At 37.9% G+C, this 13,125-nt stretch overlaps 2 protein-coding genes across 2 annotated transcripts; one reads left to right on the forward strand and one right to left on the reverse strand.

The window, feature by feature from the left end:
• On the forward strand, positions 1–5,843 carry LOC118051675 (magnesium-chelatase subunit ChlH, chloroplastic). Its single transcript, XM_035062406.2, has 5 exons — positions 1–1,678; positions 1,992–2,074; positions 2,706–4,508; positions 4,692–5,168; positions 5,286–5,843. Exons 1-5 carry the CDS (start codon positions 274–276, stop codon positions 5,661–5,663), a joined length of 4,146 nt encoding a protein of 1,381 aa, XP_034918297.1. The 5' UTR covers positions 1–273; the 3' UTR covers positions 5,664–5,843.
• A 432-nt stretch (positions 5,844–6,275) lies between these two features.
• Positions 6,276–10,976, reverse strand: LOC118051684 (probable glycosyltransferase STELLO1). Its single transcript, XM_035062415.2, has 3 exons — positions 8,762–10,976; positions 7,392–7,518; positions 6,276–7,054 (listed from the first exon to the last, which is right to left on the reverse strand). The coding sequence occupies exons 1-3, from the start codon at positions 10,474–10,476 to the stop codon at positions 6,587–6,589; spliced, it is 2,310 nt and encodes a 769-aa protein (XP_034918306.1). The 5' UTR covers positions 10,477–10,976; the 3' UTR covers positions 6,276–6,586.
• Positions 10,977–13,125: the final 2,149 nt, after the last annotated feature.

The raw sequence follows: 13,125 nt of genomic DNA on the forward strand, positions 1-13,125 counted from the left end.
TTCTCCTCTGAAATGCCCCTCTACACCTCCACACAGGAATTATAAATTCACAGCATTTAACCTCCTGGGGAAAAAAAAGGAATAAGAATAAAGAAACACAATTGAACCACGACCAAAAACAGTGACAAGAAACAGAAGCAGATTCGTAAATTTTTTCTTCCGAAATCTGTTTTCTCTAGCTTGGTTTCTCCCTCTCTCCAATTTAGAAACAGAGAGGAGAAACAGAGGGCTCTGTTTTTTGAGTTGCTTAAAGCGAGCTTTTTCCTACCAAGAATGGCTTCTCTAGTGTCCTCTCCATTCACTTTACAGTCAACCAAACCAGACCAACTCTCTTCACTATCTCAAAAACACTACTTTCTTCACTCATTTCTCCCCAAGAAAATCAACCAAACCAACTTCAAGTCTTCGTTGAAAGTACAATGTGCTGCAATTGGCAATGGCCTATTCACACAAACCACCCAAGAAGTTCGCCGAATAGTACCTGAGAACAACCAGAACCTCCCCACTGTGAAGATAGTCTACGTAGTCCTTGAAGCTCAGTATCAATCTTCACTCACTGCAGCAGTTCAAGCTCTTAACAAGAGCTCCAAAGATGCATCATATGAAGTTGTTGGTTACTTAGTAGAGGAGCTTCGTGATGAATCCACATATAAAAGTTTCTGTAAGGATCTTGAAGATGCAAATATCTTTATTGGGTCATTGATTTTTGTTGAGGAGCTTGCATTGAAGGTTAAAGCTGCCGTGGAGAAAGAAAGGGATAGGCTTGATGCAGTTTTAGTTTTCCCTTCAATGCCTGAGGTGATGAGGCTCAACAAGTTGGGTTCTTTCAGTATGTCACAGCTTGGTCAATCAAAGAGTTCATTCTTTCAGTTGTTCAAGAGAAAGAAGCAGGGTGCAGGTTTTGCTGACAGTATGTTGAAGTTAGTGAGAACTCTGCCTAAGGTTTTGAAGTACTTGCCTAGTGATAAAGCTCAAGATGCTAGGCTTTATATCTTGAGTTTGCAGTTTTGGCTCGGTGGGTCACCAGATAATTTGCAGAATTTCTTGAAAATGATATCCGGTTCTTACGTTCCTGCGTTGAAGGGAAAAAGGATTGACTATTCTGATCCAGTTTTGTTCCTGGATAGTGGAATTTGGCACCCTTTGGCTCCTTGTATGTATGATGATGTGAAGGAGTACTTGAATTGGTATGGAACCAGGAGAGATGCTAATGAGAAGCTTAAAGACCCTAATGCACCAGTAGTTGGGCTGGTTTTGCAAAGGAGTCATATTGTAACTGGTGATGAGAGTCACTATGTGGCTGTGATCATGGAGTTGGAGGCAAAAGGTGCTAAAGTGATTCCAATTTTCGCTGGCGGGCTTGATTTTTCAGGGCCCGTTGAGAGGTTTTTTATTGATCCAGTTACAAAGAAACCAATGGTGAATTCAATGGTATCATTGACTGGTTTTGCTCTTGTTGGAGGGCCGGCAAGGCAGGATCATCCAAGAGCTGTTGAGGCGTTGAGCAAGCTTGATGTTCCTTACATTGTTGCATTGCCTTTGGTGTTTCAAACAACTGAGGAGTGGTTAAATAGTACTTTAGGTCTGCATCCAATTCAGGTGGCTTTGCAAGTTGCTCTTCCAGAGCTGGATGGTGGCATGGAGCCTATTGTTTTCGCCGGCCGAGATCCAAGAACAGGTAAGTCTAACTTCCTTCTTTAGTCTGTCCTCTTACTCTTTGTTTTGTTCTTTGTCATTTCTCATATGATTTTAGGTACCACCATTATATTTTGTAATCTACATTAAAATTTAGAGCTGCTATTATTTCCAAAATAGACAAATATTCAAAGAAACTACAGTTCTAACAGTCTTTATCTTTCAATGCTTATAGTTTACAAGTTGAAACTGGGCAGTTTCTTCATTACTTGAATTCAAAGCAGTACTTCTCCATGCACACATGGCCTCAAATTCTTTAAGTATTAATAAGAGAAAATACTTTAATTTAATTGCAGGGAAATCACATGCTCTTCACAGGAGGGTGGAGCAGCTCTGCACAAGGGCAATCAGATGGGCTGAACTGAAAAGGAAAACAAAGGTTTTTTCCTTCATCCTAAATATCTTCCTAATCTTTAAACACTGAATCATATTTTTTCTTTTAAACCTTGAGGTTTCTTGTTTACTTCCGGTTAATTAGAAAACAATATTTGAACTATGAAGCATAATAGTTCGTAATGCTTAGGCAATCTTCATGATGCTTAAAACACAATGAAGCAGCGCATCATTCCCACCCTCATTTCATTTGCTTAGAAGTGAAACGAGAATTTCTTTGAAAGTAAAAATAACGAAAATGATCTGTTTTTGACAAATTTTATTAGAGATAATGGAAATGATTAGAGTCTGATAGGTGCATGTATTTACTATTAGTAGGCCTCTTTGCTGATGTAAACCTCTGTTATCACATTGTATATGTGCACTAATAATTGATTAGCAATGAGCTTTATAGTTCAACAACAACTGCTTAAAACGTAAATATGATGCTGATTGGATGATCAGGATAGGCTGTCCACTTCTGCCATTTTTTATTGACTCATCTCCCTCTCTCTACTTTGTGACAGAAGATTCACATTTTCATTTCCCACTCTATATTCTCATATAAAACAATACTTGAATTCAATTTGAATTTATTTTTTTCGTCACATAATGACAAGTGTATCACCTCATTGCAGACTGAGAAGAAGTTGGCAATCACTGTCTTCAGTTTTCCTCCAGACAAGGGAAATGTTGGGACAGCAGCCTACCTTAATGTCTTCTCATCCATCTTCTCAGTTCTGAAAGAACTAGAAAAAGATGGCTACAATGTTGAGGGCCTTCCGGAGACTTCAGAAGCCTTGATTGAAGACATAATCCATGATAAAGAGGCTCAATTCAGCAGCCCAAATCTGAACATTGCTTACAAAATGGGTGTTCGAGAATACCAAAGCCTTACTCCATATGCCACTGCTTTGGAAGAAAACTGGGGCAAACCTCCTGGAAATCTGAATTCTGATGGAGAGAATCTCTTGGTGTATGGAAAACAGTACGGTAATATCTTCATCGGAGTCCAGCCCACTTTCGGTTATGAGGGTGATCCTATGCGACTATTGTTCTCCAAATCAGCTAGCCCACATCATGGGTTTGCTGCTTATTACTCCTTCGTGGAGAAAATTTTCAAAGCTGACGCAGTTCTTCATTTTGGCACTCATGGTTCGCTTGAATTCATGCCAGGGAAGCAGGTGGGAATGAGTGATGTTTGTTATCCTGACAGTCTCATTGGGAATATCCCTAATGTCTACTATTATGCAGCTAACAACCCATCTGAAGCCACCATTGCTAAACGCCGCAGCTATGCAAATACCATTAGCTACTTGACCCCTCCAGCTGAAAATGCTGGGCTTTACAAGGGCTTGAAGCAGTTAAGTGAGCTTATCTCCTCGTACCAATCCCTCAAAGACACAGGTCGTGGGCCACAAATTGTGAGCTCCATTATCAGTACAGCTAGGCAATGTAATCTTGACAAAGATGTTGAGCTTCCTGACGAGGGAATGGAGATCTCTGTAAAGGAGCGAGATCTTGTTGTTGGAAAAGTATACTCCAAGATCATGGAGATTGAATCCCGGCTTTTGCCCTGTGGGCTTCATGTCATTGGTGAACCACCATCTGCAATGGAAGCTGTTGCAACGTTGGTTAATATTGCTGCCTTGGACCGTCCTGAAGATGGGATTTCATCGCTCCCAGCAATATTAGCTGAAACTGTTGGACGAAACATAGAGGAGGTATATAGAGGGAGTGATAAGGGAATCTTGATGGATGTAGAACTTCTTCGGCAAATAACCGAGGCCTCCCGTGGTGCCGTCTCTGCCTTTGTACAGAAAACAACTAACAATAAGGGTCAAGTTGTAGATGTTGCAGATAAGCTTACCTCGATCCTTGGGTTTGGAATCAATGAACCATGGGTTGATTACTTGTCAAACACAAAATTCTACCGGGCAGATAGGGTTAAGCTGAGAACACTATTCCAGTTCTTAGGAGAATGTTTGAAACTGGTAGTGGCTGACAATGAGCTGGGGAGTTTGAAACAAGCCTTGGAGGGCAAATATGTGGAGCCAGGGCCTGGTGGTGACCCAATCAGAAACCCAAAGGTGTTGCCAACTGGAAAGAACATTCACGCACTAGATCCACAAGCCATTCCGACAACAGCAGCAATGCAGAGTGCAAAAGTTGTGGTCGACAGATTAATTGAGAGGCAGAAGGCTGACAATGATGGGAAGTATCCTGAGACAGTTGCACTTGTATTGTGGGGAACTGATAATATCAAGACCTATGGTGAGTCCCTGGCTCAAGTCTTGTGGATGATTGGAGTCAGGCCAGTAGCTGATACCTTTGGTAGGGTTAACCGGGTGGAACCTGTAAGTCTTGAAGAGCTTGGAAGGCCTAGGATTGACGTCGTGGTCAATTGCTCAGGAGTGTTTAGAGATCTCTTTATAAATCAGGTACTAGGTCGTTTTCATATAACTCATTTGTTTTCATTTGGGGAAAATCATGAGGATCGGTTCATAATATTTAACATGTGAATATTTCACTTCTTTGTGTTCTCCTACTTTATTAGCTGACTTTTTTTTTTTCAATCTTTCACCGATTAACTTCTGTATCATTTTCCTTTATTTTATCCACAGATGAACCTCCTCGACCGTGCAGTTAAGATGGTAGCTGAACTAGATGAGCCAGCGGATCAAAACTTTGTCAGGAAGCATGCTCTAGAGCAAGCTGAAGCCCTTGGTGTTGACATTCGAGAAGCTGCAACTCGTGTATTTTCTAATGCCTCAGGATCATACTCCTCAAACATAAACCTTGCAGTGGAGAACTCTTCGTGGAATGATGAGAAGCAGCTTCAAGACATGTACTTAAGCCGGAAGTCCTTTGCCTTTGATTGCGATGCCCCAGGTGCAGGCATGACGGAGAAAAGAAAAGTTTTTGAGATGGCTCTGAGCACAGCGGAAGCCACTTTCCAAAATCTTGATTCCTCAGAGATCTCACTCACTGATGTGAGCCACTATTTTGATTCAGACCCAACAAACCTGGTGCAGAACATGAGGAAGGATAAGAAGAAGCCTAATGCTTACATTGCAGACACAACAACAGCTAATGCTCAGGTTAGCAATTGGACGACTACTGCGATTGCAATCTCTTTTAATTCCAGAGGCTTTGATTCAACAGTCGAATCTAGTAATTAATAAGTTCTAAAAAACATCAAATTTTGTCTCTTCCAGGTACGTACTCTAGCTGAGACTGTGCGGCTTGATGCACGGACCAAATTGTTGAACCCCAAGTGGTATGAAGGAATGATGTCTAGCGGATACGAGGGTGTTCGTGAAATTGAAAAGCGGCTAACAAACACTGTTGGATGGAGTGCAACTTCAGGTCAAGTCGACAACTGGGTCTATGAAGAGGCTAACTCAACCTTCATCCAAGACGAGGAGATGTTGAACAGACTCATGAGCACCAACCCGAATTCATTTAGGAAGTTGGTGCAGACCTTTTTGGAAGCCAATGGACGTGGGTACTGGGAAACTTCACAGGAGAACATTGAGAAGTTGAGGCAGTTGTATTCTGAAGTTGAAGACAAGATTGAAGGTATTGATCGGTAAATTGTAAATGTACTGCTGGAAAGATTTGCAAATATCAGTTAACAATGTTGATTTCCTGAGTTGTTTCTCTTGAATGAATGGATGCGACTCTCAGGAACATTCAAAACGCAAGTTTTGTCTACAATTTTTTGCAATTCTATCCCTTTCAAGGGTTTTGTTAGCATCTCAGAAGAACAAAAATCTTCTCTCCCATTACCATACCTCAAATAAAAATGTGAAAACCCAAGAAGAAGGTTAATTTGATTACAAGGATGTTCCTCAGTCAAGACAGAATATGATAGCCAAGCAGAGCATGCCTTCTTTTTTCGTTTTCCCTCTACGATAAGCCAAGCAGAGTATGACAAAGTATACTCCCAGAGGCATGCAAGCCTGCTTGAAGAGAGAGAACAAAACTGGGCCAAAAAGGGCCAGCAGCTGCCTGAACAGAATTGAACACCAAGGCCTAATATAAAATAGAAAGACACCAACAGAACAAACCCCAAACAAAGAGATAAGCCACGACAAAGAACCATATCCCGAAGCACCACAACCAGGAAGGCAGGCATTGAAATAGGAACAAAAGAAGAAACCGAAAAATGTTTCTTGATTTTGAGAACTGCACCACTCAATCAAGAAATTAAGAAAAAGAAACTGAAACGAGTATCTTCTTCTCTTGTATTTTTCAGCCAAAGAAAAAGATCTAACACATTTTTCCATTCAAGTGAATCCCCATCAGTAAATGAATGATACAAGGTAAATCTACAAAGATGTTAAAAAGGAAGAATTACAAAAATTTTAAGGAAAAATATAAAGAGCCCTCCCCCTAAACAAAAAAAATTGAAAAGAAAAAAGTAAAAACAGAATTTGGTATAACAGGTACAAAGTAGTTTGAAGCTTTCTTCCTCTATTCTGGCTCTTGTAAGTATTAGAAGATGTTTTTACCTTCAAACCAACTCCATTAGGAGCGGGTCACCTTCTGCCATTATTCTTATCAGCTTTATGAAATCTTGTTCACTAGACACATTCCATGGATGAACAGCAGGTACTTGAGCAGAATAAAGAGTTGAGTTATCAGGTGGTGGCTTCCGCTTATATACCATTGTGCTTAGCACTGAATCAAAATTCTGAGGTGAATCCATTGACATAAAGAACATGGGTATGGCAACCTTTTGATGAATATCTAGATCACCCACCAAACCAACAAGATCTACAAAGTCGGTAACGAAGTGCTGAGGAATATAGAATATCTCAGAACTGCCTATCACGAGGCTCTGGTCACTTTTCATAGCTTCCTTGTAATTGACTTGGAAGTGAACTGGCATTGAGCCAACAACTTTTCTTACCATTTCTGCTTGCTTTGCATACCAATCTGTGTTTCCATTGGTTGACACAGTTGTCCAGGACTTGGATACCTAATGCCATAATGTGTTAGAAAGATGGGGATGGGGATCTACATGTGTTGCTCACAATAAGCATGCAGCATCACAATATGGACATAGATATGAACACTATTTATCCAACTGCAGTATTGCCTTTCATCTTATACCATTGAGATCGTTACTGCTAGTTTAAAAAAGACATTAAGATATTGATTTTTGTGAATGGCGTGAGAAAGAAGAAACAAAGCTCCAGCATATCAAACCAGTGTGCATGATCCTAATGCATAGAGAAAAATGAAATTGGTAAAAATACGGCAACTTTATGTCTTGCGATGACCAGAAAAGTAGAGGACTAAGAAAAAGAAATTACCTTGTCAGTAATCCAAAGTTTAGCCTTGCTAGCTTGAAGCAGATTCCAGTAATTAAGAATAGTATCATCCTGAAGGAATAAAAAGCCTTCGGCACTGCTATATCGATCGAATATCTTGGGCAGATGCCTATAACCAATATTAGATAGTATTATTAGTAAACAAAGTGACACCAGTTAAGATGAAAAGTATGGGATATCCACTTGACAAGGCAAACAGTTAAAATTTGACTTCACACCAATTCCATGGTTATCAATAACAAATGCATGCCTAAGAAACCAATATCTATCAACTAGATAACAACCAGAACTGCAATAAAAGACACGGCAACAAACTCAAACTGACATAACTCCAAAATAAATTTGAGGGAAGAAAAGGAAACAATGCCTCCTTAAGAAATGGACAATTATAGAAGGAAGCCGGAGACTCCAAGTAAAATCACGCTCTTGTCTTGCATGTGCAATTACTAGAATGGTTTATCCACAAGCACCAATGTCTCAAGCCCCAAAGAATTTGAAAATAGACTACCTTAAACTATTGTAGTATATATATCATTTCGTCCAGCACACAATGTCCTTCAACATAAGGCATATATTTCAGAACATCACAAATGGAGATCAGCACAATCAATCTGGATGGATGTTTTCTGAAGTACTCTGTCCTGGCTTGAAGACCAGAGCTTACATATCAAGTTCGAACCTGGTGATTAAACTCATTCCCAGTGGCATGAGTAAACGGCAATGTAAGTTGAAGGATATGATGATTCCCAGGGCCATAGTCTCCAACTAAAAGAATCTCAATACAAAAAGGATTGCAAAAGTTCTCCAGGATTTCAATATTACCGTAAACATGTTTTAGAAAGAGGAGTTGAAATAAGAAACATAACCACCAAATATGTTTACATTGACTGCCTTATTTTATGCAACTCTAACAGCCATCCAAATTCCAACTTCAATGTCCAAATGCACAAGTTCACTACTGTGACTATAGGGCATAAGCAAAAATCTATACATTAAATGGATCCCACAATCTAAGAGAGATCAATCCTAGATAATCAAAAAGATTTTGAACTAAATGTAAGTAATAAAACCAATTCCATGAAAACTCTCTCCTTGCACCCTTGCTACCCATAACTTTAACCTCAGACTTAATTAGAAAAAATCTCTTTCATTTTACAAGAGTGCCACAACTTCCCACCACGCCAGCTCCCCAGCCTCTATAGGAGACAGTTCTAGTTCTAGTTAGTGGATTTTTCTATCTATCATATGAATTGATATCAGATATCCAAGGCGATGGTTTGCATAAGAATCTAGATTTAAATTATGGTAACAAAACAAGCAAAATAAATATTTATTTCATATAGATAACTTACTTGTACATATGATCCAAATGGCCTACTTCAACAGCAAGATCCTCATTCTTCTGCCACGACAAGATAATCACAGTTTTGAATATTCTCCCATAAAGCAATCTCCATTCCAAGGCAGTGCGTTCGACAGGCCCATTGCAAAACATAATAAGCACAACATTCCCAAAATTCTTCCTCCATCGAATTAAATTGGCGATCTCATAATTCACAGTTCCTATTTCCTCCACTCCAAGATGCACAGACGGAAACTTCCGAGGAACAAACTCCTTTCGATCCCCATGACCTATAGTCGGACGTGGCCGATCCAATTCAAATGACATTAACCTAGGCTGCCGATACCCTACAGCAAGCAAGTCCTGAAGCCAAGCAGCAGTAAACTTCACATCCTGCTCACTCCAAAACCCCTCCTCTGCCATCGCAAAACTCAACTCTAAAATCTTCTCAAACAACCTATGCTCACTCGACCTCCATGCAACCAAGAACTTAACAAGCCTCCCAACATTAACATGAAGATCCTTCTCTTCAGAAAAAGGGTACCCCCCAACTGTATCATGTCTATGCACGGTAGGTGGATAAACCACAACATACCCACCAATCTCCCATAGAAGCCTTTGACCCCAGTAGCCTCTCAAAACATCAGAAGCCATATTACTAACTGAAACTGGAAGCATCAAACCCCAGAAAGCCGATGAATGGTAAATCGTATTAAACGAATTAACTGGCACCATTACCCCTTGAGGCAGTGCCACTTTCGGGGCACGCTCATCAAACCTAATATCGAAAGCTTCCAAACCCGTTTTCCTAGTGTAATAAAACACAGAATCAACATCAGGCAATCCATTCGATATCCCTTGTTGTATAAACTGTTTCCCACCATAAACCTCAGTGTAAAACTCTTCATGACCAAGTTCACCCACATTCTCTAATGGTAACCCTCTTGGCCAAACTGTCCTTTGACCAAAATGAACGTAAGGATTCACTACACTCCTATTCTCATTCTCATGACTATATTGCAATATAGTCTCCTGCCTAGCCCCCTCCCCTATTAACTCCACATCAAAATGCTTCCCTAAATCACCATCAATAACCTCTCCACGATCATCAGCATCAAAAATTTTCTTTGCCCCATGTTGGATCGCGAACAAATACCCCACACTCTTCCGTAAATAAGAATCATAAGGTACATAACCCAAAACTCGAAACCCTAAACTCGCTTGTTGTTCTAAAGACAAGTAAATTGCACCCTTCAAGGACCAATCATTTGGGGTCCTTGAATTCCCAATTGCAAGCAATTGCCAACCTTTAATTCTAACAAGCTTTTTAAGCGAATCGGAAGGGTAATGAGAGACACTAACAACAATCCATTTCTCTGACCGGAAATTGGCATAAGTCGAAGACTTGTCAGTGATTGCTGGAATATTGTTCCAATCTATGCGAGGGAAATGATGGGTTTTGTCTAGAGGTTGTGCTTGTGATTGAAGGTAGAGAAAAGCGGCGGTGTCACCAGTGCTCCGGAGGAAGAAGATGGCGGCGACAGTGGCGATCAGCACTGTGATTGTGATGATTTTGTAGAAATTCTCAGATACCCATGTTGAGAAATCTAAAGATTTTGACTCTGAGAAGCGCTGGTGGAGGTCGTGGTGGTGGTGGTTGATGGTGGGTCTGATTTGGGATTTGGGAGATTTTGGGTTTGTTGTTACTCGGCCTTGGACCAACATTGGTAAAAGCAAAATGGGTACTTCTTGATTTCGGTTTTTTCGAAGAGATTGAGCTTCAATTCGTGTGGTGAAATTGTGAGATTTTGAAGAAATTGAAGATCAAAGTTTCAATCCTCTGTGTTTCTTCGAGTTATTGATTGAACTTGAAAGCTTCAATCTTTTTGAGTCTCTCTTATTCAGCATAACATTGACTCTCACTGTCAAAACGTTTTCTTGATTTCCTCGTCTCTCTAAACACGACACAGTACACACTCTCCTCCTCTCTCTCTCTCTCCTTGTTTTTTTTTTCAGTGTCTCTCTCTAGAAGTAAGTTACAACAACAACGTCTCCTATCCTTTTCTTTATCTGTCTAGAAATGAAACAGAAGTCTGCTTGTTAGCAGCTAACATAGAAAGGAAAGAAGTTTGTTGTTGGCTGCCGACGAGGTATGGGTTGGGTACGGGGTTGCTTAGGCTTGAATGTTGTGTAATGTAACGTACCTGCTACCTCTTGTTGAAGGGGGGTGGGGTGTCTCTGTCTCTGTTTAGTTTTTCTCTCTTTTATCATTTTTTTTTTTTTTTGCTTGGGTCCATTGGATGATTTCAGATTCCCAATCTGCTGCAATTAATCTTGTCGGCTTTATTGATTTTAAATGAATTTTATTATTATTAAAATATTTAAAGAATATTTTAAAATGAGGTAATAACTGTTTTTAAAATGTTTTTTATTTAAAAATATATTAAAATAAGATTCTTTTTTTAAAAAAAAATACATCTAAACGTCAGAAATATAAAAAAATTAATCTTGAATTATTTTTTTTAAATATGATTTCAACCATATTTTCAAATGCTAATTTATAAAAAACACATAATTTAATCCAAACATGATTAAATTAATATTAAAACATTTTAAAAACAAAACAATGTTTTTTATAAAAATAACTGTATAGTGATGTTAAACTAACTCAGCAATTTAATAAGATGTTAGCTAAGGTGATTTGTTTTCTTTATTAGTAATTTTAACCCGCAAGTATCTTGCTTATGTATCATGATTTTCTCTCAAATTAGATTTAAAAATAAATCTGGAGCAAATTTAATGTATGAAGAACTAGATCATTCCTAGATCTAATTGTGAGCAAATCATTTAGAAACAGAACATTGCATTCGAGAGACAATTTATTTCTCTCCTCCATTTCCTTTTCCTGTAAGATTCGATCTTCAGTCTCAATCAATAACTTAAAGCTGTAATTGTGATTTTTTGAAAAAGAGAAAAAAGAAAAAAAAAAGTGTTTTGCTTATCTGTCATGTGGGGGCCAGTGAGTAGAAAAAAAGAAGAAGAATTCAATGTCCACGTGTTGTTGCGGTAGTTGCCAGCAAGGGAAGCAACTTGTTTGGCTATGGCCATTTGAGTGTGCGGGTACGGCAGATTCTGCTAGCTTGGGACATTGCTAAACGAAATGCTTTCTATGTTTTTTGCGGATTTTTCTTTTTTTCTTAAATAATATAGTTTGTCAAAAGTTTTGTTACAAAAACACGTTGAAAAAAGATTTAAAAAATAATACAATCAGAATATAACTGTATTTTAGAATATATGGTTGATATTTAAAATAATGGTCGCGTTTTAAAATATACTTTTATACACCATTGTTATTTTAAATTGTAGATTTTTACGTATGTTTCAAAACATATTCTTTTTACATATTAATTAACTTAAACAAAAATCAATCCAAAAATAAAAAAAAATGCAAAGATAAAATTCAAGATTTAGTGATTAAAAAAAGAAAAGGAGATAAAGTGATATGACATGAGAAAAAAAAAAAAAAAAAAAAAAAAGGGTTAACAAAAACACATAGGGCTTTGTTTTTTAACAAAAACACAAAGCCCACATCTAGTACCATTAGAAAAGATCTTAATGAGATGATTTTGATTATACCCTAGAAAAGCACCAAACAAAATTATAATTAACCTCATACAAAACCCTTCACAAATTACAACCATGTTTAATGGTTTTTTTAAGGTAATTAAAATTGTCTTGTTCAAAATTTTTCTATCGGTGTTGAGTATGTGAAAAAACGAAGCTTTGATATGTTCCAATAACCTATTTTTTCATGATTATTGGATTTTTATAAAGTTATAGGTTGACTTTGTATTCAGATACATTATTTTTTAAATAATTATTTTTAACAGTGGTGGTATTCCAACAATGTTATTTTTATAATGCTTTTCTTGTTATTTTTCATAACTTCTATTAAAATATATGTGATAGAATTCTAAACCTGGCAACGAGGTTAATGGGGTTTAAGGGCTTTCTTGCTTCTATTATCTTAACAATTCTCTTTATCAAAGCGATGTTAAAAACGAGGTAAGAAAAAAAAATATATAAAAAAGTACCTGTGATCCATTGAATCATGTTAATAATACATTTGATTCTTAGGTGCTGGCTACTTTTAATTTGCATACACTATAATGAGATTATTATTTTTTATATAATTACTTTAATGAAAATTAATTTATGATAATAGTAAGCGCAGATGTCTAATAGTTCAGAAGGCATTATAAATCAGCACCTTCAAGAAATAAATTGATTCTACGATAAGAAAGAAAAATTTGTTCCGAATTTTACCATTACAATTAGTTATTTGTCTTGTTTTTCATCGTCATTATTCTTCAG

Source organism: Populus alba, chromosome 16 (assembly GCF_005239225.2).
Source record: "Populus alba chromosome 16, ASM523922v2, whole genome shotgun sequence".
Taxonomy (NCBI): domain Eukaryota; kingdom Viridiplantae; phylum Streptophyta; class Magnoliopsida; order Malpighiales; family Salicaceae; genus Populus; species Populus alba.

Bases quoted from the DNA above. Each gene is read 5' to 3' on its own strand.
- LOC118051684 (XM_035062415.2), bottom strand. From the start codon at position 10,476: ATGTTGGTCCAAGGCCGAGTAACAACAAACCCAAAATCTCCCAAATCC. The intron at 7,519-8,761 runs GTAAGTTATCTA...TATTGGTTATAG, and splicing joins CATTTGGATCATATGTACAA to GCATCTGCCCAAGATATTCG. The intron at 7,055-7,391 runs GTAATTTCTTTT...TTATGGCATTAG, and splicing joins AACTTTGGATTACTGACAAG to GTATCCAAGTCCTGGACAAC.
- LOC118051675 (XM_035062406.2), top strand. From the start codon at position 274: ATGGCTTCTCTAGTGTCCTCTCCATTCACTTTACAGTCAACCAAACCA. The intron at 4,509-4,691 runs GTACTAGGTCGT...TTTTATCCACAG, and splicing joins GAGATCTCTTTATAAATCAG to ATGAACCTCCTCGACCGTGC. The intron at 5,169-5,285 runs GTTAGCAATTGG...TGTCTCTTCCAG, and splicing joins CAACAACAGCTAATGCTCAG to GTACGTACTCTAGCTGAGAC.